This window comes from Kryptolebias marmoratus, linkage group LG9, assembly GCF_001649575.2.
Source record: "Kryptolebias marmoratus isolate JLee-2015 linkage group LG9, ASM164957v2, whole genome shotgun sequence".
In the NCBI taxonomy this organism is placed as follows: domain Eukaryota; kingdom Metazoa; phylum Chordata; class Actinopteri; order Cyprinodontiformes; family Rivulidae; genus Kryptolebias; species Kryptolebias marmoratus.
Window position 1 is genome coordinate 17677541 of NC_051438.1, and position 23343 is coordinate 17700883.

The following is a 23343-nucleotide window of genomic DNA, read 5'->3' on the forward strand; positions in this document are numbered from 1 at the left end:
GTGTGTGTGTGTATATACCAGAGAGCAGCTGTTCTCCACCTGATATAATGATTTAAATGCTCTTTGCTCCGCTCTCCAGTAAAATGTATGTGCTCTGCAGGTAAACACTTCTTTCTCACAAATTGGTGAGAAAATACTTAACTGGCAACTTTATTATCACCAACTTACCAAAAGGCAGCCGGTAATTTAATTGTCTTTGTGTCAGAGTATGTGTGTATCTGTCATTTATCTGTCTGTTAGCAAATTATCTCATGAACCACAGGACAGATTTTAATAAAACTCTCGGAAAGCATTGACTGAACATACATATACAACTGATTAAAAGCCAATCAACCTTAGTAAACACAAAAATGGCTATAACTCAGTAAATTTGACAGATATTGAGCTAAGATTTGGAGTCTTATTAGCTGAGAGACATTCTTAACACAAACTTTGAGCACTAAGTTATGGCACAAGTTTTCACAATATGACGTGCAAACACAGATAACATTATTTGTGAAATTTGAAAAATCTAGTTGCAAGAGATGCTTCAAAATGAATCAGTTTGGTAAAAAATTGTGATAAAAGAAGACACGAAATAATAGATTACAATATACTAAAGTCTCCTTGGGGAAAATATTTTGAACAGCTGTCCTCCCAAAAGACCTAGCAAAAAAAGGAGAACTAAGCTAACTTACACGTTACAACTATAAAAACTGTAATACCATTCTGCTAATCAGGTCGACTAAACATTGATTCCACTGGAAAATATTGAGTATCATGACTTAAAGGTTGTAGAACATTATCATAAAATGACAGCAATGTTTCTCTTAAAGGTTATACTGCATATGGAAACAACAATAAGAACTCTCTTAAGTTGTGTGTGTTTGGTTTGTTCCATACTTACCTTGCTACATGGCATTATCCAGTAGCCAATTGCCAAGAAGGGAAGACCTATTGTTACCCCCAGCACTGTCCAGCACTTCACACCCATGGACTGCTGCCTCAGGCCCGGCAGGTTCTCATACCAGATTGTCAGCAGCTGCTGCTGGCAGTTGGGATGAGCGACAAACTGAAGAGGGAAAATAAAGTAAAAAAAAAAAAAAAATCTGAGGTATGACAGGAAATGAGAAGTAGGCACAGGTCAAAGAGGGTGTGATATAAGAGCAGCTGGCAAAATGTTATTAGCAGGAAAACTTTTTAAAACTTGGAAGTTTTTCTTAAGTTTATGACAAGATGCTAGGCTTACAACAATGTATACAAAGATGTAGGTCTGCGAGCATCTTTTCACAAATGAATCAACCCAAAAAAGAGGCAAATGGCCCCTTTAGTTTTGTTTTTTCGTTTAGTCGAATAGAAATGTGCATCTGCATCAGTGACTCCAAATGGAGCAGCTTAGATAGTTTCAACCTTGTATGATCAATTACACTTGGATTAGAGTGGCTGATGTTAAACCAGCTGGAAAGTTTGATGTTTTAATGATCAAAATAAACATTTTGAAGAGGATTCTGTGGCTAGTAATTTCTTTCAGACCAGTTTCAAAAGGGCTGGAAACTGAATAGTTCCTAAAAGAACAACATAACTTTGATGAATCTTTCTTCTGGTTGCATTTGCATAGAAGTTAGAGGGTGGTAGATGAGTAAAAATCATCTTATAATTTTATGCAAAGGGTTTTCCCCAGGTACTCCTTCCCACAGACTTAAAACATGAAAATTATTCTCACAGGTTACTCTTAAATGTCCATATGAGTGAGAACATGAATGGTTATCTGTCTTGCTCTGTCTTGTCTCTACGTGGTCCTGTGATGGACTGGTAACAGGTCCAGGGATACACCCTGGACATGCTCTCTGCAACCCTGAACAGAATAGATGGAAGATTTGATAAATCTCCATTTTTGTATTTATCACTAAATGTTATGTTTATGTTTTTAGAGGCTAAAGTTAGGTATTGTTTACATGATTTACTGCTCATATAAAACAGCAGTTCCTGGGGTTGCTCTTATTCATGCAACAAGTCAATATGCACTTTTGGATCAATACATATTATGCAATAGATCAAAGTTACTTTGTTTTGGCCAATTACCACACATTTCTGTTAGTAGAAAAGCCCCCACCATCCACCATGTAGTAGGGGCTTAGAAATCCTATCAAAAGGAGTTCTATGAACTACCATCGGCTGAAGTTCAGTAACTGACTCTATTATTTATAAAAACTATGACAGTGCTCTTGCAATTTGGCCTCATTTAAATTTCTTGATGAAAGTCATCATAAGATAAGTTTTTGAAAATGACATTTCAAATATCCATTAAAAAGGGAACTATACTGTACATCTTCCTTCCTAGCAGTTTTAATTTTAGCTAAAATGACTCTGTGCCTTATTTCAAACCATAGAACATGAAAATGATCCACTGGGAAATGAGCTGAGGAAAGCACCAAAATTGTTTGTCATATTTCCTCCTTTATTGAAACAGTGCAAAACATCTTGATAATTGATAATGAACATTTTTTATGAATATGTGAGTGGTGTACTTTCACTTAAAACCACAGTTAAAAAATGTTTTTTTTTAACCCTCTCAAGGCAGGCGTTGCAACAACATATCTGATTTTTCCTGTTACTCAAACTTAATTTGAGCCTGAGAGGGTTAAGGTTGTAATTTGATGAAGTAACATGTTTAAAAAATGTTGAAAGATCACATATTTATTCAAAAGTACTGATTATTTCAAATGTGAGAAACTAGTTTGATTGTGTCATATTTTGAAAGTGAAATACATTATGTTGTTGACAGGACTGCCGGCTGGTTTAGACAATGATAACACGTAATAACTCTTGTTAATTCATGTTGACTAACATGTACAAAATATGATTAGGTATTTCTAAAAGAAAGCAGCATCAAACATGAGTAGAGAGAAAACAGAAAAAGAGATGAAGTAAAATAATTTGCTGGCCAGAAAGAGCCATGGAAGCAGATACCAACCCTAACCTTGGACTAAAAGTGTAAAACAGCATGATGATATTTACAGTGAGTCAGAAAGTGCACTCTGATATTGGAAGGTGTATCAATTAGCAAGCTGTGTCACTATTTAAAGCACATCTAATAAGCAATCATTAAAATCTTAATCAAAGCTCCATAATACAGCTGGGTTTAGAGGAAGACTACAACTAGTATTAATTCAGGAAAAGCATTTTTTAGAAAATAATTTTTGATATAAAGTGTAGACATTATTTACTGACTTTATAGATGCAGTAAATCAAAGCCAACAGAGGTCTTTTATAAGGAGAGGGAGAAGATGGATGCTTTTCTTATAAATAGAGGAAGAATGTGGAAGAGAGAGGAATCAATGCTCAGTTGGTGGTCATGAACTCTCAGTGTTTGTGTGCTTTCACTTTTCATTGGGTCAAATGGGAATCTCTCATTTTGCCTCATAGCTTTCACCTCAGTCCTCTCTGGCCCTTCACAGTTCAACCTAGTCATAAGATTCTTGGAGACTTTATTGAGCTGAGGATTTGCATTCTGTGCTCCCACCCAACAACAGTAAAAAAGAAAAAAAAAACACTAACGTGAACTCAGTCTTCTTCGAATAAAACCTAATATCCCAGAAACAAAGTTGTAATTCTTTCCCCATTAGCTTCCTGTTAGCAGCCTGCGACCCACGACCTTAACCCTGTATACGCCCAGCAACGTGCACGTCACACCGCCATGCTCCACCTGGTTTTCATGGCAACCCATCCCTTCCTCTATCTTTGTTGCTCCTGTAATTAGCTGCCCTAGTATTGGACACGCTCACTCGTACAGAACAAAAGCTGCTTCCCAGCACACAAATACACACACTAATAGATGCAAATACTCAGTGACACACAAATACCCAGTTAGGGAAAACACGCAGTACTCTGGGGGTCAAACGGGAACATGTTTTGTAAGGGGAAATGGGGGAAAAAGGATTTGTTTTGACATTTAAGAAGCCACTCTGCTCAGCAGGGATTAGCTCCTCCTCAGGGACCTGCAAGTTGTTTACTTCGGACCTTCTGAAGCCGACCACAACACGCAACTTTATGTTATTAATCTTTGTGCAATCGATTCAGGGAACTTGCTTATGTACTCAGCTGTTAAATTTTAAAGAGCTGATGTAATGCTCATTAAGTTCATTATTTTAAGGGTTGTTTCTTTTTGGTTTTGCAGGGTAATACAACTTAAACACAACAAACACAAGTAGACAAAATTAAATTTTTAGTGCTTCATCAACAAAGTTTGAGAAAGAAATTTTAATTTTGTCTTGGAAACCCTTATTTTATGTACTCTTTTTAATTATTTTGGAGTTGAAGACACAAGCTGCTTATGTTTAGCCAGAGGAATCTGTTCTTGTTGACTACAAACTTTTCATTGCTTAACAGATTGTAGTTCAGCAGTTTATGCACTGAAAAAGGAAACAGGCCTGGTGTTTCCTGCAACAGTAGGAAATATTTCCCTTGATGTTTCTTCAAACTTCAGATATACACTTCTACATCAACAACACCCTCACATATCTGCAGGCCACCCCTATGAAGGACACCTACAGTACAGAACTGCGCTTTTTTCACCTTTCACTTTTCTTTCCTCATGTTTGACACAGAGAACACAATATTATTTTATCCCAAAAGAAATATGAAACATGGACTCAGAATACATGCTCATTTTCTTCCAAGAAACACAGTAGCATTTATGTGCAAAGTTTAGGTTTGGCTGCTTTTGGAGGTAACACAGTCTCATGTTACATTTCTGGAAGCTGCAACAGACGGCGTTGGTTGAAAATACTTTTCCAAGTTATTCCCAGAGGCCATATTGATCACAGTTGCATGACTGTTTCTTATGTAGTGCCACTTGAAAGGCTTGAAGGTTACATCAGCTGAACAGTGATTGTTGACTTTGACCTTTTTGCGATGAAATGTTCTTGGATTTTTTTTAAAAATAAAATTGTACACTGCAGTTGTTGAACAATTATTAACCTCTTAGGACCTGGTGTCCACATATGTGGACATTACATTTTGCATAGCATTCCTTGATTCAAATCCGGTCCCAATCAGCCCAAATATAAAAAAAACAACAAAAAACAAAAAAAACGCATGCCTTGCAAGAGTTTAGGTCTTAGGGTGTTAAAACATTTAGTAATTTTTCCTCTCTCTGAGCAGTTATTCTGTCTGTAAAATTGGCCAAAAAGCTAAGCCCTTAATGCTCTGAAATTCTCACCTGCCAAAGGTTAATCTACTGATAATCTCTCCAAATTAATGATGAAACATTTTTAGTCTATCTTTAACTTTCGACCAACCTATTTTTAGTGTTTTTCTTACCTTCTTGACTTCGTATTTGATGGCCAGCTTGACACGGCTGAGGCAGGGTCGGTTGTAGGGGCTCGGAGGGCACTGATCCACATCGCCGTTCAGAATGGCCTCAACTTCTTCTGTGTCCCGACAAAGGTCCAACACACCCACGACAAAGTCTTTACACTGCATGGACAGCTTACGGTAGTCATTCTGCGTAAGAATAGAAGAAGAGTTATTACCAATATTATCCAGATTCATGTCAACATTAATTAAAAAAAGTGCACTTTGGCTCAAATGAATATGGACAAAAATGACAGGATTCCTCAGATTGGGACTGTTTTTAGTTCCTTCCTGCCTCATTGACTTTTTTTTTTTTTTTAAACCAACATTGTTTGTGTATTCCAGGTGTGATTGTTCATCTCACATGAGCTGGTGGATATCGACTCACCTGACATCCACACATTCCTGTGCATTTTTCAAAATATCGAGACACATTTTACCTCAAGGCTCAAAACTTCCCCTGACTTCTGACATGATAAATGACACTGTCACAGTGACATTTATTTGCAATTGTAATATAGGTTGACAGTAAAAAAATAAATAAATAAAAATTTAAAAAAAAAGAGAGCGAGAGAGAGAGAGAGAGAGAGAGAGAGAGAGAGAGAGAAAAGGCTTCTTTTGCCATTTGGTCTTGACCTTTCTTTTTCAAAACATCCTCAGTTTTTTTAAATAAAATGATTAAACAGAAAGAGAAAAATAATGTGATGTAGCACAGTGCTCATATCAGCAAAAAGAAGAAGCACAGCTCCAAAAGAAAGGACACAAACAACGGAAATAAGAGATCTCGTCTGTTTTCTCATTCCAATTGCTTAACCAGTCCAGTATTATCCACTTACTGTACTTCCATGCACAGTTAAATCAATGTAGCTTAAAAACTAAAACCCATTTTATCTTAAGAGTTGGGGTTTTTTATCAGCTGCTAGACCACTAAGAAATCCCATAAATGGGATGTACAAACAACCCATTTATGGTTATAACAAGAGAGAGAAGATGAATATATTTAGCACAAGAGTCAAATTCATTTATCTATTTATTTAGCTGCCTTAAGTTGTGGGAAAAAACAGAGAAATGCTTTTATGAAGCAAAGTTACAGATGAGCTACTTGTGCAGTGATCTTTTTATTTTGCCTTTTCAAGGAATATTCATTTAATGTTTGTGACAGAAATCCATCCATTCATCCATATATCTATTTCTTACACTTCTTACACTTAAACTATACACAACACACTTAAAAAAGAAACACAAAGCTGCACCACTGGGTTGTAAAATGTAGCAATTTAACCACATAAGTAAAAGACTGAAAGCTCAAAAATGGTCAAATTAATACTTTTCTGAGGTTTAAAATTGTTGCATGCTCAGAGATGTAATTTTTTTGTGAGTTTCTATGAATTGTGAACTTACATTATACTCCAAAGAAACTAATATGGAGTTAAAAGATAGTTAAGTTGCATTAGGCATAAAAATACTTTCTTAGAGTTGAGTATTCGTGTGCTGTAGGGTTAGGTATGAAACTGTTAGGCCTAAACATCACAAATAAATGGTTACAAGTTGGCATTTTGTCATGGAAAACTGCCCAGTACAACAACAGACAAGTAAAACATTCCCATTTTACTATTTCTGGACAGTCATTGCAATATTTTTTGGCCACTACAACTTTTCCTGCACACCTGGATTTTCTTATTTAAGGTGGTCTGCTGCTCCTCACCCTTTCGTCTGTGAAACTCCTTTTACCCTCCAGTCTCAATCTGTTAAAAAACAGTTAGGCTTTCAGCCTCTTTCTATAAGGGATGACTCTCATTATTTGCCTTTACTTAGTGCTCTGTTCAGGCAAACCATCAGGGTGTGCTGAAGCAAAACTTTTGCACAGGTCTTCTCAGTAAAATAATTAAAATTGAACACAATGGGAACATCAATGATTCTTCTCTCAGGTTCTTTTCAAGTGAATTTTTTTTTTCTGCAAACAGGTATCTATGAGTCTTCCCTACATTTGTGCACCCCATTGATCAAGAAGCTGATTTGCATTTTTTCAGCATTTGACCCTTTTAGCGACTGTTCTTTCAAGCATGAGTTGTACCATCTGTCTTGAATATAAAACTGTGGTATTAGTCACGTAAAGTTTGTGTGGTTGTACACTCAAATATCAAACAATTGAGAAACCTTTCACATGCTTTGTTGTATTTCAATATTAAAACTAGACAGGTGGCTCATCATTATCTGTCAAAGGAAATAAATATAAGTTCAGGGCACTGAGCAGAGCACCTGCTGGCCTATTAAAAAAAGAGAAGAAAAAGGTGGCCTTTTTGTTTCCTTTAGGCTGCTCGCTGAAAGAAATCCATCTCAAGACAGGTCTTCAGGGTACAACATGTACAAAAACATTATTGATCAAATACATTTACACTGAAAGGTGAGGAAATCTACACAGCCAGGAGCTACACACAGATGAAAATCCAATATGAATGTAAGGTTTGCCTCGAGAGATGAGATTAAGGACCGGGTTGTGAGATTAAATTTAAAGACTGTGTGGTGTGAAACAGAGTGAAAAGGGTTACAGGTGAGTGAACTGAAGGCAACAGGAGGCAAAACTTGATGTACAACGAAGAGATTAGAAAAACCAAAAAACGCTGCTATTCTTCTGTCAAACAGTTACTCAGCATAAACACAAACCAAAGAAATAGGAAAAAAAATGGCATTGAGCCTTAGCTAAAAATGCAAATTAGAGCTCTAAATGGCTCTCACCTTTTGCCCAACAGAACTTTGTACGTATCATATTTGTAGACTGTGAATGCATATATCCGGAGGCATGTATGCAAAATTGATGTGCTGTCTGGGAAAGTAAAATGTTTGAAGATAAATGTCAGGTTGTTTTGCAGGTTCTGATGCCTGTAGCCATACCCACATGTTCATTTAATGTACAAAATGAGCAAGCACCACTACAGCATGATGAGAGATTTTGCCAGAAGGTTAGAAAGGGTTGCTCACTTGCACACATACCTGTAGATTAATTTATTTTTCCCTAACAAAAAATAATCAAATGAACTATGAGTTGAAAAGCATTGTGACAATTTTATGTGAAAGTTGTCTTCCGTTGTAATAGCCTCAGTGCTTAATTTTAATGTCTGCAAAACAAAGGACGTAAGCGTAGGAGTATTGTAAATAGAGTTTGGCTGTTTTTTTATGTGACTAAGGATTCAACAAACCAATGGGGGTTTATATTTTGATTGATGTGAATGAAATTTAATTGCAGACCAATTATACAAATATTATTTCATCTCCTTACCCACATGTTACACCAGCAATATAATGGGCTAAACTTTAAAAAGAATCCCTAAGATGCTTGGGCTCTCATTTTACCATGGCAAGGTGATAAAATGGATGAACGGCCAGATCCAAATGTTTTCAGCTCAGACAGCTGACAATGACTGTCTGATATATATTCATGAACAGAGGAAAGCCTTCAATTACAGACATGTAAGTGAAGTTATGTGTGCACTCTGATTGTGTTGTTGGGTTGCTACAGGAGCTGAAGGCATTGATTGATTGCAGCATCCAAACAGATTTGTAGCACCTGTGAACAGAACTTTATTTTTCTTTTTTTTTTTAGATATTCACATTTCTGCTTCCATCATAGATTTATCTCTCCTCTCTTCTGCAATGCTTTATCTTTTGTGTTATTTTATTTCTTTAAGTCAAAAATACATCCACACGAAAAATAGTAATACAATAAACAAAGACAATTTATGTTGTAAATTCTTTTGTAAGTATAATTTCTTTACAGTGTTTTTGAACTCTTGCCATGCTCCTGGAGAACTTGATGATTTGGTGAGGAGGTAATTAAACCGTTTGAATCAGGTGTGTTGGAGCAGAAAAACCTAAAACTCCCAGGACCGTGGCCCTCGTGGCCTGGAGTTTGACACCTCTGGTCTAAAGGCAAGAAAAAAAGAATAACTAAGTATTTAATGTGATTTTAAACTAAATAAAACATTCAGAATCTTTTGAGATGTCTTTGGCAATAAATCATATTATTGCTACAATTTCAAAATCAGACGGTGATTTCAACTTCTATTTACCTCCAAAAACAAATTATCTCAAAGGAACTTTTACAGAGTTTTGTTTTGAGTTATATTAAATCCTCTAACTGGGAAGCTGCAGAGTTTTGTAATACTTTTATTTGGTTGAAACGAGCTTACACAATCTCAATCCTCTTTTACTTTCAATTACACTGGTTTCTTTTGCACATGCTCATGCTTCATTCTGTTTGTAAATAGCCAATTCTATAATCACCTGTGCCCATAACTCATAATTCCACAAAGAAACATTAACTGGGTTATGAATAAACCTCATTTGGCATGAATTATTACGATCGCTAAAGACTGCCCATCTTACTACGGTGTTGTGTTGCCACTGAAGCCCCACAAACGAGCGTTCAATATGGTTTTTAATTTTACCACTTAGAAACTTTGATTGGTCATGTTTATTTCCCTATGTAAACCTGATGGACTAATGCTGTTGGCACACTGGGTAAACACTATTTGATGTTTTAAAGTAATGAGTAGATAATATGAAGAGAGACAGGGAGATAAATAAAGAGAGCGGAAATGGAGATGGTAATGAGACAGATAAGTTCTAACACAACCCTGGTCCCTCAGGTGAGCCCTTCTCATTAATTTGTTGGAAGATGGGAAGCAGAATGACAAGCGGAAAGGCTGCATATCAAACACAAAGGTGGGCAGTAAGCGGAGAGGACAGACGAGTGAGCACAGACATAAATTAGTAAGAGTGTTAGAGGAAAAAGCAACACATAGGTGAACAAAGGTGACAAAGTAAGCAGGGAGATGGAACCAGTAAAACAATAATAATATTATGGTGGATCAGACTATTCATTTATAACCCGATTACTTTCCCTTTATATAGCTTAGCTTTTCATCCAGTTAGTGACAGGTGAAATGTGCCAATTCTGTGCTAAACCAGGTGAAGACAAAGACAACTCTTACACTGCCAGCAAGAAGTGGGAATTTTTTTAATGGGATTGATTGAAACTGCACAACTACTATATTTCATCTAGAAGCCAACTTTAATCATTTGGAACTGGATTAGTTAGACAAGTTACGGAACAAACTTGATATATGTGTTCCGTTACACCTCTATAAACAACCGTACCTTCAAATGGAAATTGTTTACTTGCTGTAATTTAATTTTACCTGCCAGTTAGGAGGCCTCAGATGGAGAGATAACTTTTCCCTCATCTTCTTTATAGCTGTTACCTTTTCCTTCAATGTGCACGGGTCTGATTTTTTCACAGTTATTTTCCAGTCATGCTTGAAAATTTTCATATGTTGAATAAATTTATTTCCAATTAGCAAACATTTAGCTGATGTGACAAGCCTCTCTGTGACATTAGTCATTCACACACAGATGTGATGATGTTGAGACAAGTGGCTCAGCCCAAATCTCTTCAAAAGCTTGAATGTCAAACAGCAGTCATCTTAAGGTAACCTGTGACACATTTCACTTGTCAGCACTGAAGAAAACAGCTGTCAGTGACATCATTCTTCTTTTTTTGTATTATGAACTGTTGATGCTATCAGCGTTTATGAAATATTGCACTTGACTGATGATTGTTATTTAGTTTTTTCAGACAATAAGTGTGTTGATATCCATCCATCTATCCATCTATTCATTCTCTATATGTGCTTGATCCTTGCTGGGGAGCTGGTGCCTATCTACAGTAGTCATTGGGTGAGAGGTGTGGTACACTGTGGACAGGTCACCAGTCAATCACCGAGCCACATAGAGAAGAAACAACCATCCATGCTCACACTTGTGCAAATTTAGAGTTGCCAAATAATCTAAAATGCATCTTTTTGGATTGTGGGAGGAGACCAGAGTACTCGGGGAAACCTACAAATGCAAACTCCATGCAGAAAGGCTCCAGCCAGGAATGAAACTTAAGACCTTCTTGCTGAAAGGCAAAAGTGCTGACCAACTGTGACTCCATACAGCCCTGTGTTGATATAAATTACCTGGGAATATATGTGGAGGGAACCGATTATGGGGGAAAAAAATGTTGCACATTTGGAGCACAAGGAACCTTTTTTCTGTTGTGCACTCTCTAAAATTACACACCAGATTGTATTTGCCTGCAGTTAGGCCAATGTTTGTCTCTCGCACAAACTCAATCAGGTGAGATGTTTGCAAAAAAACAACAACAAAATGATAAAAAAAACAACAATTGCAATTATCGTAATGGCTATATCTAATCCTCAAATGGATACATTTTAGCATATATGTCATCAAGTTTTATGTCAGAGAAAATCATATGTTAAAGTATTGGATACAGTAAGATGGAATCAGTTGGTTTTCCACCTTAAGCTCAGGATTACAGCATTTCAATCCTGACATACTTGGTTTATGTGAATAATCATGTTGTGTTCCCATCTCAAACAGATCACCTGATCAAGAGTGACATAAGCACTAAAAGTTACAGATTTTATTCATTGTTTTTCTTCTTTTTCTCTAACATCATATAGACTTTTCCAAAAGTTAGCGTAAGGTCATTTTATGTCTTAAAAACGTGAAATATTTCTTCCTAACACCCAAATATTACACAAACACACACTGACACACACGCACACACACAATCATGAATGTTTAATATTTTTATCAGACTAAAGTGCATTTTACAATTTTTATTTTACCTAAGAGGGGATTGGATTGAAAATAAGTTGTTCTACAGAGTAATAAAAAGATAGGGGTGCACAGGGAAATCCATTAAAGATGAGAGCTCAGTGATTAAGTTCTGTCATTGGCAGGAATGGGTTGAAGCTCAGAGAAGGACGGATCTAAATTATTTTTCTTTCAGCACTATATTTCTACTCTACCAAAAGTCTGAATATAAAAATACTTTATAAGATGATTGAAAATACTACAACAGATGGAAAGTCTTAGACCACATATGAGATCAGATACTTGGTTAGATGCCTACAAGTCCACAGATATAACTTTAGTTATCAAAATTTTTATTCATTTTGTATTGTTTTTCCCTTAGAATTGCTCATGGATGCTTTTGATAATAGTAAAACATATGCAAAAACTCAGTATACTGTTCTCAAAATGTACAATGTTTGTTATTCTGTCATGGTATTATTTAGGAAATTAAATATAAAATAAAGACTTCATTATTTTAAAACTCCATATTAAAACATTTCCTTTCAGTATTTGGATAATGTTTCCATTGACACTAGTGTGGCACACTTTAACCAAAGAGTGAATAGTTGTTGTGTACTCCACCAGTCTTGTTAAATGCACAGGAAAAAGACATCTAAATAAATATAATAAAGTCTTGTCACCTGTTTTCCAACTTGTTCAAAAATAACTTGTGACAGTGTAGTAACATAAGAAATACTTGCTTGGCAAAATGAATTGCTTAACAATTCACTGGTGTGATTCAACAGAGTGTAAGGATTGCATTAGTGCAAAAACAAATTTCACCTTCAGGTAACATTAAGTGCACAATGCTTGCAAAACATAAAAGTTTTATTTAGCCAACGGTTACTGAATAAAAAAAAGGTACACAATAAATGTTACAACAAAACAAAGAGCATGGTAAGACACACAAACCTTCTCAGAATAGTTTGAATTTAAAAGTTATAGTAAAAAAAAAGAATGTAATAATATAAACAGTGCTTTCTCTTTGTGTAATTTCAATCATCCTCTTAGTGGTCATTAAAATGACACTGACAATGTACTATTAAACAACACATTACTGAAAAATGCAAATATGTTTCATTTATTTTCCTGAAAGAACTGGATTTATGTTTTATGAATTGCTTTTTAACTCTGTAGTCAGGACATATTTAAAGAGAATATTAGACTAATTATGTGGTATGCCAGTAATCATTCTATAATTACAAACTAAACGTGTTTCTTTTTCCTAAAGAGAATCCATCTGTAAAAAAATGAAGCACAGAAAAAGATGTAAAGAAAGACCCTTTACCTTAAACTCTGTCTCGATATTGGCCAGTCTTGCCAGTTCGTTGCTGAGTTCGAGGGCAGTGAGCACAGGGTCTTCACTGCTGAGCGACAGGTAGGCTGCGCTGGCCAGGCCCTTATATGCATTCATCCTGGATCGAGAGTGACTGAACGAGTCTTTCTTCTGTTTGTCCACACATTCTGAACACTTACAGAAGTAGTCATGAGGCCTCTCGATGCGAGCCCCCTTCGTCAGAAGGATGTGAACGATCTCGTACTCCTGGCAGTGAGCTGCCAGGATGACGGGAGTGATGTCATGTGAAAAACGGGTCCCATCTTCATCATATGCATAAAATACATCATCTCGCATCTCCTGCTCCAAGGGGCTCAAAGCCAGCCGGAGACCTCCGCCAAAAGCGGGATGGGCGAGAATGGCTTCGACGATTCGAACATAACCTTTAGAGATAGCCAGAAGGAGGCCATCCCCAATCCTGGCCAATCCGTCCTTCTTAAGCAGCAGCTCAGTCACCTCTAAATGCTCATTACCCACTGCCAGCTGCAAAGCATTCTGGCCCATGTAGTCCACACAATTGAAATTTAGAGTTTTCGACTCCTCCAACATTTTGCGCACCACAGGAATGTTCCCATACTCTGCAGCATCCAGGAAACGTTCCTCCTCCGCAGTGAGTGGGGAGCCACGCTCATTAAACATATAAGCGGGACCTCGCACCGCCTGGCGACGCCCCTTCTCCCTCAGTGTGGTGTGTCGGCGATGCATGGCTTCCACCCTGGGGCAAGTGAAGAGAACAGGAAACAGTGAATTGAGTAAAAGGAACAATAATCGGGATGAGAATTAGATCAAGGTGTAAGAAGACAGCCATGCTCAAGACAGATTTCTGATCTCACAGAAAGTACCACAACAGTGAGTGACCAAAGCAGCAAACTGCGACCACATTTCAAAAAGTCTAATCTTGTTGCTGTCAGCAGCTTTGACTGGCATGACTAAAATAAAGCTGTCAGCTCAACTGGCTTTGGCATAAAAGAAACCCACACTATGTTTCAGTGATCATGCAAAGACACCAGCCAGGAGTGGATTGAATTTTATCCATCACATGCATGGAAAGAGACATGTTTTTCCTGCTCCAAACAATAATATCTTCATTTGTCTTGTTTATGGAGAACTATCCAATTAGATTTTTAAAGAGGGGTTTAAAAAGAAATGTACCTGCTGCACTTGAATGATAATAAAACCACATTTTGTATGGTTTAATTATTTTGTTCATATTAAAAACAACTGCTGAAATGAATATTTTGTTGTAAACATCATTATATTGTTTTTGGTGTAATTGTCACTCAGTTCAGATTCACAATAAGCGTTCCAACAGAAATAGCAGGTATGTTTTTTTGTAATTTCAGTTATTTGTAATTTCCCCTTTACTTACGCCTACGGACATATACATAAACACAAAGTGTGCCTGCACGAAAGTGTTTGAGTGTGTGTACGCGTGTGTGTGTATATATGGGAAGAAAGCAGGACACTGAAGAAAAAGGTGAAAATGGAAACCTGTTCTTGGTAGATATATTCACCCATGGGGTGCCTAAGGATGTGAAGCTGAGAAAATGAAGCAAGCTCACTGAGGCATATCCCTTGTGTGTGTAAGTGTGTATGTGTGTGTGTGTGTGTGTGAGTGCATGTGTATTCATCAGAGTGTCATTAAACAGTATGAAAGAGCTTATTGTTTTTATTTTGATTTACACAATCAGTTATGTATGGCTCAGACTGTCCATCACTGCAAGATTAAAAACAAGCTCCCTTTTACTATGGTTCTGTTACAGAGACAGTTCCAGTCTATGCATGTGTAATGCGAACACAAAATTACCTTTAAATTCATTTGCAAACAAATACAAACAACCAGTGGCAAGCATTACTTTATAAACCTTCTGTTATTTTTGTGATTTCTATTTGTTTCATTCAAAGGCTGCAGTTTGTGTTTTGATTTATTATGATACATTAAGCTGGGAGGGGTGTCTTATTTGTTCTTCAACGCCCACTTCAACACAAACTCTCAGTCACCCTGACAGACATGCAGCATTTGGAAACACTGAGATTATTCCACAGAAACAGAGGGACAGTCTGTCTGCCAGCCAATTTGGATACCCGTATAGTCAGGTATAATAAATCGCCTTTCCCCATCATTTTCTATCTCTCTCTCCATCCATCTTTGATTGTTTGTGATTTGGATTCAAAATAGAATTTGTCTGCATCATTTCTGTGTGGAATTACAGCGATGAGCAAGAGGAGGCACACACAATGGAGATGGATAGATAGAGAGAATTTTTTTCCTGTGCTTATGGGGCAGAAAAATAGTGTTCACTAAAGGAGCGATTGAATACATATATCTGTTTACATGGCTGTTGTGTGACATTGAATTTGGTGACCCCACAGGGTTGTACATAAACCACAGTTCTATATACCTGAATCACTTGAGACCATTGTCCCCAGCAAAGTTTACTGCTATCACATATGTTCCTCAAACTTTTGGGGGAGGGGGAGGATTTTGAAACGTTTGCACAGAATAGATTTAGTCTTTGGGCAAAACACTTCACCTGCCTTGCCTACTGGTGATGGTTAAAGGGTCCAGTGGTGCCAATGAAATGGCAGCCTCACCTCTGTCAGTCTGCCCAAGGGCAGCTGTGGCTACATTGTAGCTTACAACTATCAGTGTGTGAATGGGTATATGACTGATTGTAGTGTGAAGCATTTGGAGTCCTCAGACTTGAGAAAATGCTATACAAATGCAGGCCATTTACCATTTTTTTACCATTTTAAAACTTTACTCTTTGTGTGATGTGTTCAGGTTTATTACAGATGGTTACCCACCAATTCAACCTGATAATCAAATGCTTGCTTAAGCTGGCTAGAAAGCAAATGCTACTGTCAGTGGTAAATAAGAAACACTACTGATAATCCTGCATTACAGTTCACTCCGTGAATAGTTATAGAGTACCTGTTGCTGACAGCTGAGTTCTCGAGACTGGAGAAAAATGGGATTAAAATGGATGCATTAATTTTATGTGCTGAAAATGGTCCTGACTTTTTACAAATTAAAGAAATAACTGAAAACCTTATGTTATAAAGATAAAAGATAAAATGATGCCAAGTGGAACTTTTGGCATCATTCTAAGATGGAAGAAAACTCACAAACCAACACAGTTTTGTTCTGTGTAATTACCTTTACAACTCCAGATAAACACCAAAGACATGAGACTGTGTCATTATTTTTCATGAAGTAAACTGAAATTTCCAAAAGTAATGAGTAAAAAAATGGATACATTTTAGCTTCTCTTCTGTAATTAACAAAAGGTAAATATCGGACAGGTGCTGCTAATCAGATTCATTAATTAACTGATCACCAGCAGGAGTGAATACCTCTAGAAAAACAGAGGATTTGCAAGTTTTGCTGGTTTCAGATGTGTGTGATACAAATTCAAGAGAGAAAAGCTTCAGCAATGAGCTTACAGAATCATCTGTTGCTGCCCATCAGTCTGTGAAAGGTTAGAAGGCCATTTCCAAACAATTTGGAGCTCATTATTCAGCATCAGGAAAGATTACTCACAAGTAGAAAAACATTCAAGACAGCTGTCAAGCTTCCCAGAAGTAAACATTTCAGCAAGTTTACCCTTAAGGCTAGACTGTGCAACACTCACAAAAACTGCAATAACCCAAGAGCTACGAGTCAGAGTCAATTAGACTCAATTAGGACAATAAATGTTAAAGTTTAGAACAGTATAACTACAACCTGGGCTGAATAATTTAGCTGCTTTTGAAGTTAGTAGTCTGCAGTTATTGAGCCTTCTATGAACTTTACTGTATGTGTATAGTTGAGATCATAATCTAAGCACTAAAGGGTCAAATATAAGAGTCTGTAAGGCCAAAAAAAACAAAAAAAAAAACCCAAAAAACAGCAGCAAATCTACAACTGAAAGGTGGAAAACTAAAAGAACCAAATTGTTTCAATGACCTACAGTCCTGACTTAAAATGGAATGTAAAAATACACCAAGCCTTTGGGAGAGCTGTACATAAAATAAATGCTCATAAACTTTAATGACCTGAAGGAATATTGTGAACATAAGTGAGGAAAAATGATAATTGAGAAGACAGTTATGTGTTTCCAAAGGTGGTTCTATAAGCTAATAAACCATGGCATTAACTGTTTTTTAAACAATACTTTTGTGACTTATTCTAATATTTTGGTAAGTACATAATGAAGCGTTGTAAATGTCATGTATTATTATTATTATTATTATTATTATTATTATTATTATTATTATTATTATTATTATTATTATTCTGTTAAGGGCCAGTGGACTTGTTCATGTCCTGGTATGTAAAACTTGAGAACTGCTACAGTGTCTACATCTTTTTACCATAACATTAGAAGGAAATAAATACCACTTTACAATAAGGGTACATTCATAATGGATTTAATAATGCTTTACATATGAGTAGCTTGTGAGTTTGTAATTTAAACTTTTTTATTTTATGACCAAACAGATTTTGTATTTACAAATGCTCATTGTGTTTACATACAGGTAACTTCTTGACATACTGTATGTTTGATGAATCCCTTCAAGGCACGAGTGGTCAAAAAACAGTTCGATTACCAAGTAATGCATCTAAATTTTATGTTTAGTCCTTTGTTGTCATCTGATCTGCACAAAGATGGACACCTGAGGGAGAAACTAGTTTTGACATAGTTTAGACAGCACCATAATCAAAACTCCAAATGAGAATTTTTTTTGGACAGTTGGTGTTTAAATCTATCGTGTAGTCTTTGACATCATTTTATACTCAAAGGCACACGAATGCTCCTCTGGAAGGATACTTGGCATATAACTGGCCTACCTGATGTTTTTCTTTCTTTTTTTCTACCCGTATTGCCTCTGTGCATGAGCTTTTAGTCAAGAGAAAAACTTCACAACTAATCTCTAATTACTCAGATTGCCCTTATTTTCAGTTCTGAACTTTTGGGTCACCAAGGCATGCATAATCAGTGCAGCAATCATGCAAGTTAGGTCATTTACAGGTCAACTAGAGTAGACATAAAAAAGAAGAAAGACGACAGCTGAATCAGATTTCAAGTCAAACGTAAAGGATAACGAGTGAAAAATAACAGAAATATCAGCAAAACATTTAAAAACACTTGAACTTTTAGTTTATTTACTCTTTGCCTATATAAAATACACCCACATACATATATTTAGACTTTTTTGATCCATGTTTGTGGATCAAAGGTCAGCTTCTCACCATAACTCTGTCGTAATGAGAAACAGGCCTGTTCACCCTTTTCACACAACACTCATGCACAAACAGACACAGATGACAGGCATTAGTAAACACATTTCTTCTCAATCAAAGCCCTTTTAAACTGAACACTGGTGTATCAAAGAGGCACACTAGGGAAGATCAAAGACTCAATCCTGAGGCCTGTTTTTAACTTATGATAGTCATGGCTGCAAACTGGCAGTGCTGAATTTAAATTTTGTGCCACCATGCATGTCCCTCTGAATCTCTTTCCTCGTGGTTGTACCGGGCTGTGCTTTCATAATGGTCTCCTGAGTGTTTATCTGTCAGTAAAGCTATTACAATACTGACTGGAGGTTCTGTAAAGACTAGTTTTCATTGGAAGGTACTACAAAAACCTAGTTAGGGTGTCTGCTCCACCTTACCCTGAAATGGTTATGCCATCCTAACACACAGGTCTTTGTGCATTCACATATTATAAAAAAGACTTTCTACACATGAGGGTAAAAAAGCATTATAATAGGAAAAACAGACTAAATCATACAAACTCAACTTATTTTCAAGTGCATCATGTACACACATGCACTGTAACATTAACATAATGAGGGGATGATGGGAATATTTTATATTTTTGAGCTGATATATGTAATGGCCTACCACCTGTTAAAACAAGTAACATCTAAAGAAGCACTACATTATTCAGGAAAAGGTTGTTTAATCACTCTACAACAAAAACGTCCTAATTCACTGTCAAGTTCTCCTGATTAGATGCTCATTTTAAAGCACGGGTGAGTTTAAATCTACCCACCAGAGGCTTGGTACAACTGTTTTAGTGAAAATCCTGATCTACACACTTTGATTTGAGTCAATTAAATGATCTTAACCACAAAATCATCCATTAAACTATGGGTGCAAACTATATAAATAAAAAGAGATGATTGTAGAAATAGATTTTGAATATTAGGATTTAAATTAGGGGTAAATAAGAAGAGGTAGGACTCACGATTGCCGTGTGTCGGAGTTGAACTCGGTGTCTAAGTGCTCGGTAGAGTAGTGGTTCCCGTAGTCCGAGAGCTCCGGAGTCCTGTGGAGCCGCTGTCCGCGGTGCTGAAGGAGCTCGGTGCTCGCCGAACCCCGTCCCCTCCACTTGGGCAGCGGGTCATCGTCGTACCCCGCGTCTATCCGCACATCTGGCCGCGAGAGGAAGGTCGAGACGGTGTCCGCGGAGCGCTGGCGGAACTTTGGCGGCGTGAAATGAGTGGAGCCCCCGAGTTCCCTGCTCTCCGGAGACGGGCGCAAACACTCCGAGGAGGCGAGGTAAGGCGGGTCCGTGTCCCCCAACAGCGGCGACGCGGAGGAGAAGAAGTCCAGGGGCCGCGGGGAGGAGGGCAATCCTCGGGGAAGACTGACAGACAGAGGCGGCGAGGGAGACTCCGACAGATGGGCTCTCCCGCCGCCGTCGCTCCCCTCTCCCCCGTCGGACATCGGGAGTCGGTAAGCAGCGAGTACTTTGAACTGTTAGCTAAGTGACGGACATTTAGCGGTGTTGGCCAAAGTTTTCACAGAGCAAGTTTGTTCTGAGCCGCGCAGCAGCGACGAGCAAGACCTCCACCTTCACACAGGAGCGCGCGCGCACCAATTAAAAAGAGAACCCGGAGTGCGCGCGCAGGAAGTCAGCCCTTTACAAAATGGAAGAAGAAGAACAGGTGGCAACTAAACAAAACTGTTCAGATTCACACTTTTAGATGGCCCATAGTCACAGTAAAACAAAGATTACAATAATTACATTTAATTAGGTCTTAATATTAATCAGTTTAACATAATATAAAAACTAATATTTTCGACATGGTACTGTAAATGTTGGAAAATAACTATAAAATTAAACATTGGGTTGCCTACATTTCAAGTATAACTGCCATAGACAAAACAAAACAAAACAAAACAAAAAAAAACGAGACAGCATGCAGGCTGACAAACAGAAAGAATCAAAGCTATGCGGTAGACCAATTATTAGCACTAATACTGGTTATTAATTCAGATTGCAAACAGATTTATACTTCCAGAATCCTAGATTAAATGTATGTTTTATATGTGTTTTGCTTCCAAGGAACCAGACATTCTTATAACATTTTAAAGTGGTTTTGATCATGTTTTTCCAGCTTTTAAATTTTAGCATTTAAGTTTTTTTTTTTTTTTTTTAGGCTGTGGCTTTTGCACTTATTTTCAGTCTAGCACCTGACCATATTCAAAGGATTGTTATGTATTTGTTTGTTTGTTTATTTATTTGTTTTGCTTTAACTCTGACCAGTGAATCATCCAGGCTAAACTCAAAGAATGAACCAATGTTGTGTGGACACGTAAGACAATTAAAAAAAAACAACAACCAATTTTAAAGATCTTACATTATTGATCATGTCATGTTGGGTGGAGAAGGAGGCGAACTCAGAGCGCAGACTCATTTTCAAAAAGGAAAAAAAAAAATTTATTTACAATAAACACAAAAAAAAGGCTGACGTGGCAGCAAAACTAAACATAACAGAATCCAGGAATAAAATACAAGCAAACCTGAGACACAAGATGAGAGAGACAACCAGACAGCGCATGAAGTGGCAACAGACCAGCGAGTAAATGGAGGAGATGACCGGGTTTTAAAGATAGAAGGTAATTAGGGGAAGTGGGCACAGGTGAGATGATTACAGAACTTGGGACAGGTGTAGATGGGCGTGGCAGGCAGACAAGAGATAGACTGAGGAGAAGTTAATGATGACAGAGGCACAGAGAACAAGACAAAACTTGAAGATAACAATAAACCCAAACCAAAAGAAGCCAGAAACACTAAATACAAAAAGAAACACACAGTAAAACTAAATCCTGACAGATCACTTAGCAAAGGCAAAATTTGTTCCTATTTCTTTAGCTGCATTGACTGAAAAAACACAACGATAACATAGTTTCACACATTTAAAAACATAGCATTTTAGCACCAACAAGATGATTCCCAGAGATTAAATGAAAATTTGACATATAGAGTAGAATAAATTAAAGAATAATGATTCTCGCAGGTCCTGTGTCAGGTCAGTCTCATTTTTTTTCCTGACTTCTTAAAAACTTTCAGATACTGATCATCTGCTGGAGACATGGTTTCAGTCTGACACTTCTTTCTTTTTTCTCCTCCGCTTTTCCAGCTTTCACATTTTTAGGCACACTGTCATGATCAAGTACAAGGACTGAACAGAAAATGAGTGAAATAGCAGCCAAACCAATAAAAAAAGAAAGAAAGAGAAGAACAAGTCTGGCTCTTTTAAATCAAAATACAAATAAATGAAGGGTAGTTTAAAACACTGTCACAGTCCTGTAGGCACAGACAAACTTGAGCGTTAGTCTCCTAAAAGAAAAAAAAAAGAAAAAAGCTATACAGTACCTCGCTCTGTTTATGTGTGTCTTTGTGTGTGTGTGTGTGTGTGTGTGTGTGTGTGTGTGTTTGGTCCTCTAATTAGAGGCAGTGACCCATTAGTCACGATGGAGACTTCCTGCACCCACACACAGACAATAACCAGTCCTAACCCGGCTCTTTGATCTGCTGTTGTGTCTGTGCTCCAAACACATCCACACACACATGAATCTGTTTACTCTGGTGATTAAATGTTGGCAAAAAATATTCTGAAAACTCCCTGAAATCCAGATTATTCTGAAAAACAATGCCTTAAATTACATATTACACTGACTCACTGATTTATCTTACAACCACCTATATGAAACATGAAGTACCTGGTTTTCTGTAAGTTACAAAATACAGAAATGTTTTGGAATTATATTCCATGTGTGATTAATACATGTACTTTGAAAATGCTCAACCAAGGGACACATTAATTTTCAGAAAATGCTTTAAAATAAAAAGGTGCACATGCTTGACTTCTTTCTCCATCATTAAGGAAATCATAAATTAGGTCTGTGTCAAGTTTTGACATCTTTTTCCACAGAGGAAGGATATCATTAGGATTAGAAACCAGTCAAGCAGCCTTAATGGCTAAAATAGTCATTAAAATGAATGTTTATGCTCTTCTTTAAGAGTGTGTTTACTCTTGGAAAGCAACTGAAACACCAGCTTTAAAAACAAGCTGTGTAGAAATGGATAAACTTTGCATTTATCCATTTTCCCTGCTCGCTTTATCCTGTTCAGGGTAATAGGACAGGGAGGTTTTGGTGCCCCATCAGTCATCAAACAAGAGGTGGGAGACATCCTGAATTGGTCACCAGTCCATCAAAGGGCCAACACAGAAATAAACAGTAAAACACCCAACATTCAACCACATTGGACATGTTATATTAAACAATCACTGATCTGTAAATGACAGTTTAAAAAAAAACTCAATTCAAGAAGGAATCCCAAAGCAATAATGTAGTGTTTTAGTTTTCAAAGGAAAAGTATTCATCTTACTACTTCATTTATGATAAACTAATGATCTACTTTACAGTTAATTTGCACAACTTTGATTCAAATTAAAGGTCTAGCATTTAACAAGGACTACATATCACCTGCTGCCTTATTGACAGAGTGTTAAACTAAAATCATCTTATGTTGGATGGAGTTATGTTTTGGTCAGATCTTGCAAATAATAGGTGCAATCTCATGTAATCTTGTGAGATCTCAGAGAATGTGTTGAGGATGACTCTCGGCTACTACCATAACAGTAAAATCTGTAAAATTGTCATTTTGTATTGGCTGAGGACAATG

At 37.1% G+C, this 23343-nt stretch overlaps 1 protein-coding gene across 1 annotated transcript in view; it reads right to left on the minus strand.

The window, feature by feature from the left end:
- LOC108243016 (short transient receptor potential channel 7) overlaps nt 1–20747 on the minus strand; it is a 58031-nt gene extending 37284 nt beyond the window's left edge. The window contains exons 1-4 of the mRNA XM_017428191.3: nt 19612–20747; nt 13328–14090; nt 5302–5484; nt 887–1051 (exon numbers count right to left, since the gene is read on the minus strand). Coding sequence (XP_017283680.1) covers nt 887–1051; nt 5302–5484; nt 13328–14090; nt 19612–20093 — 1593 coding nt within the window. The 5' untranslated portion in view covers nt 20094–20747. The remainder of the gene's footprint in view (nt 1–886; nt 1052–5301; nt 5485–13327; nt 14091–19611) is intronic.
- Between the last annotated feature and the right edge of the window lie 2596 nt (nt 20748–23343).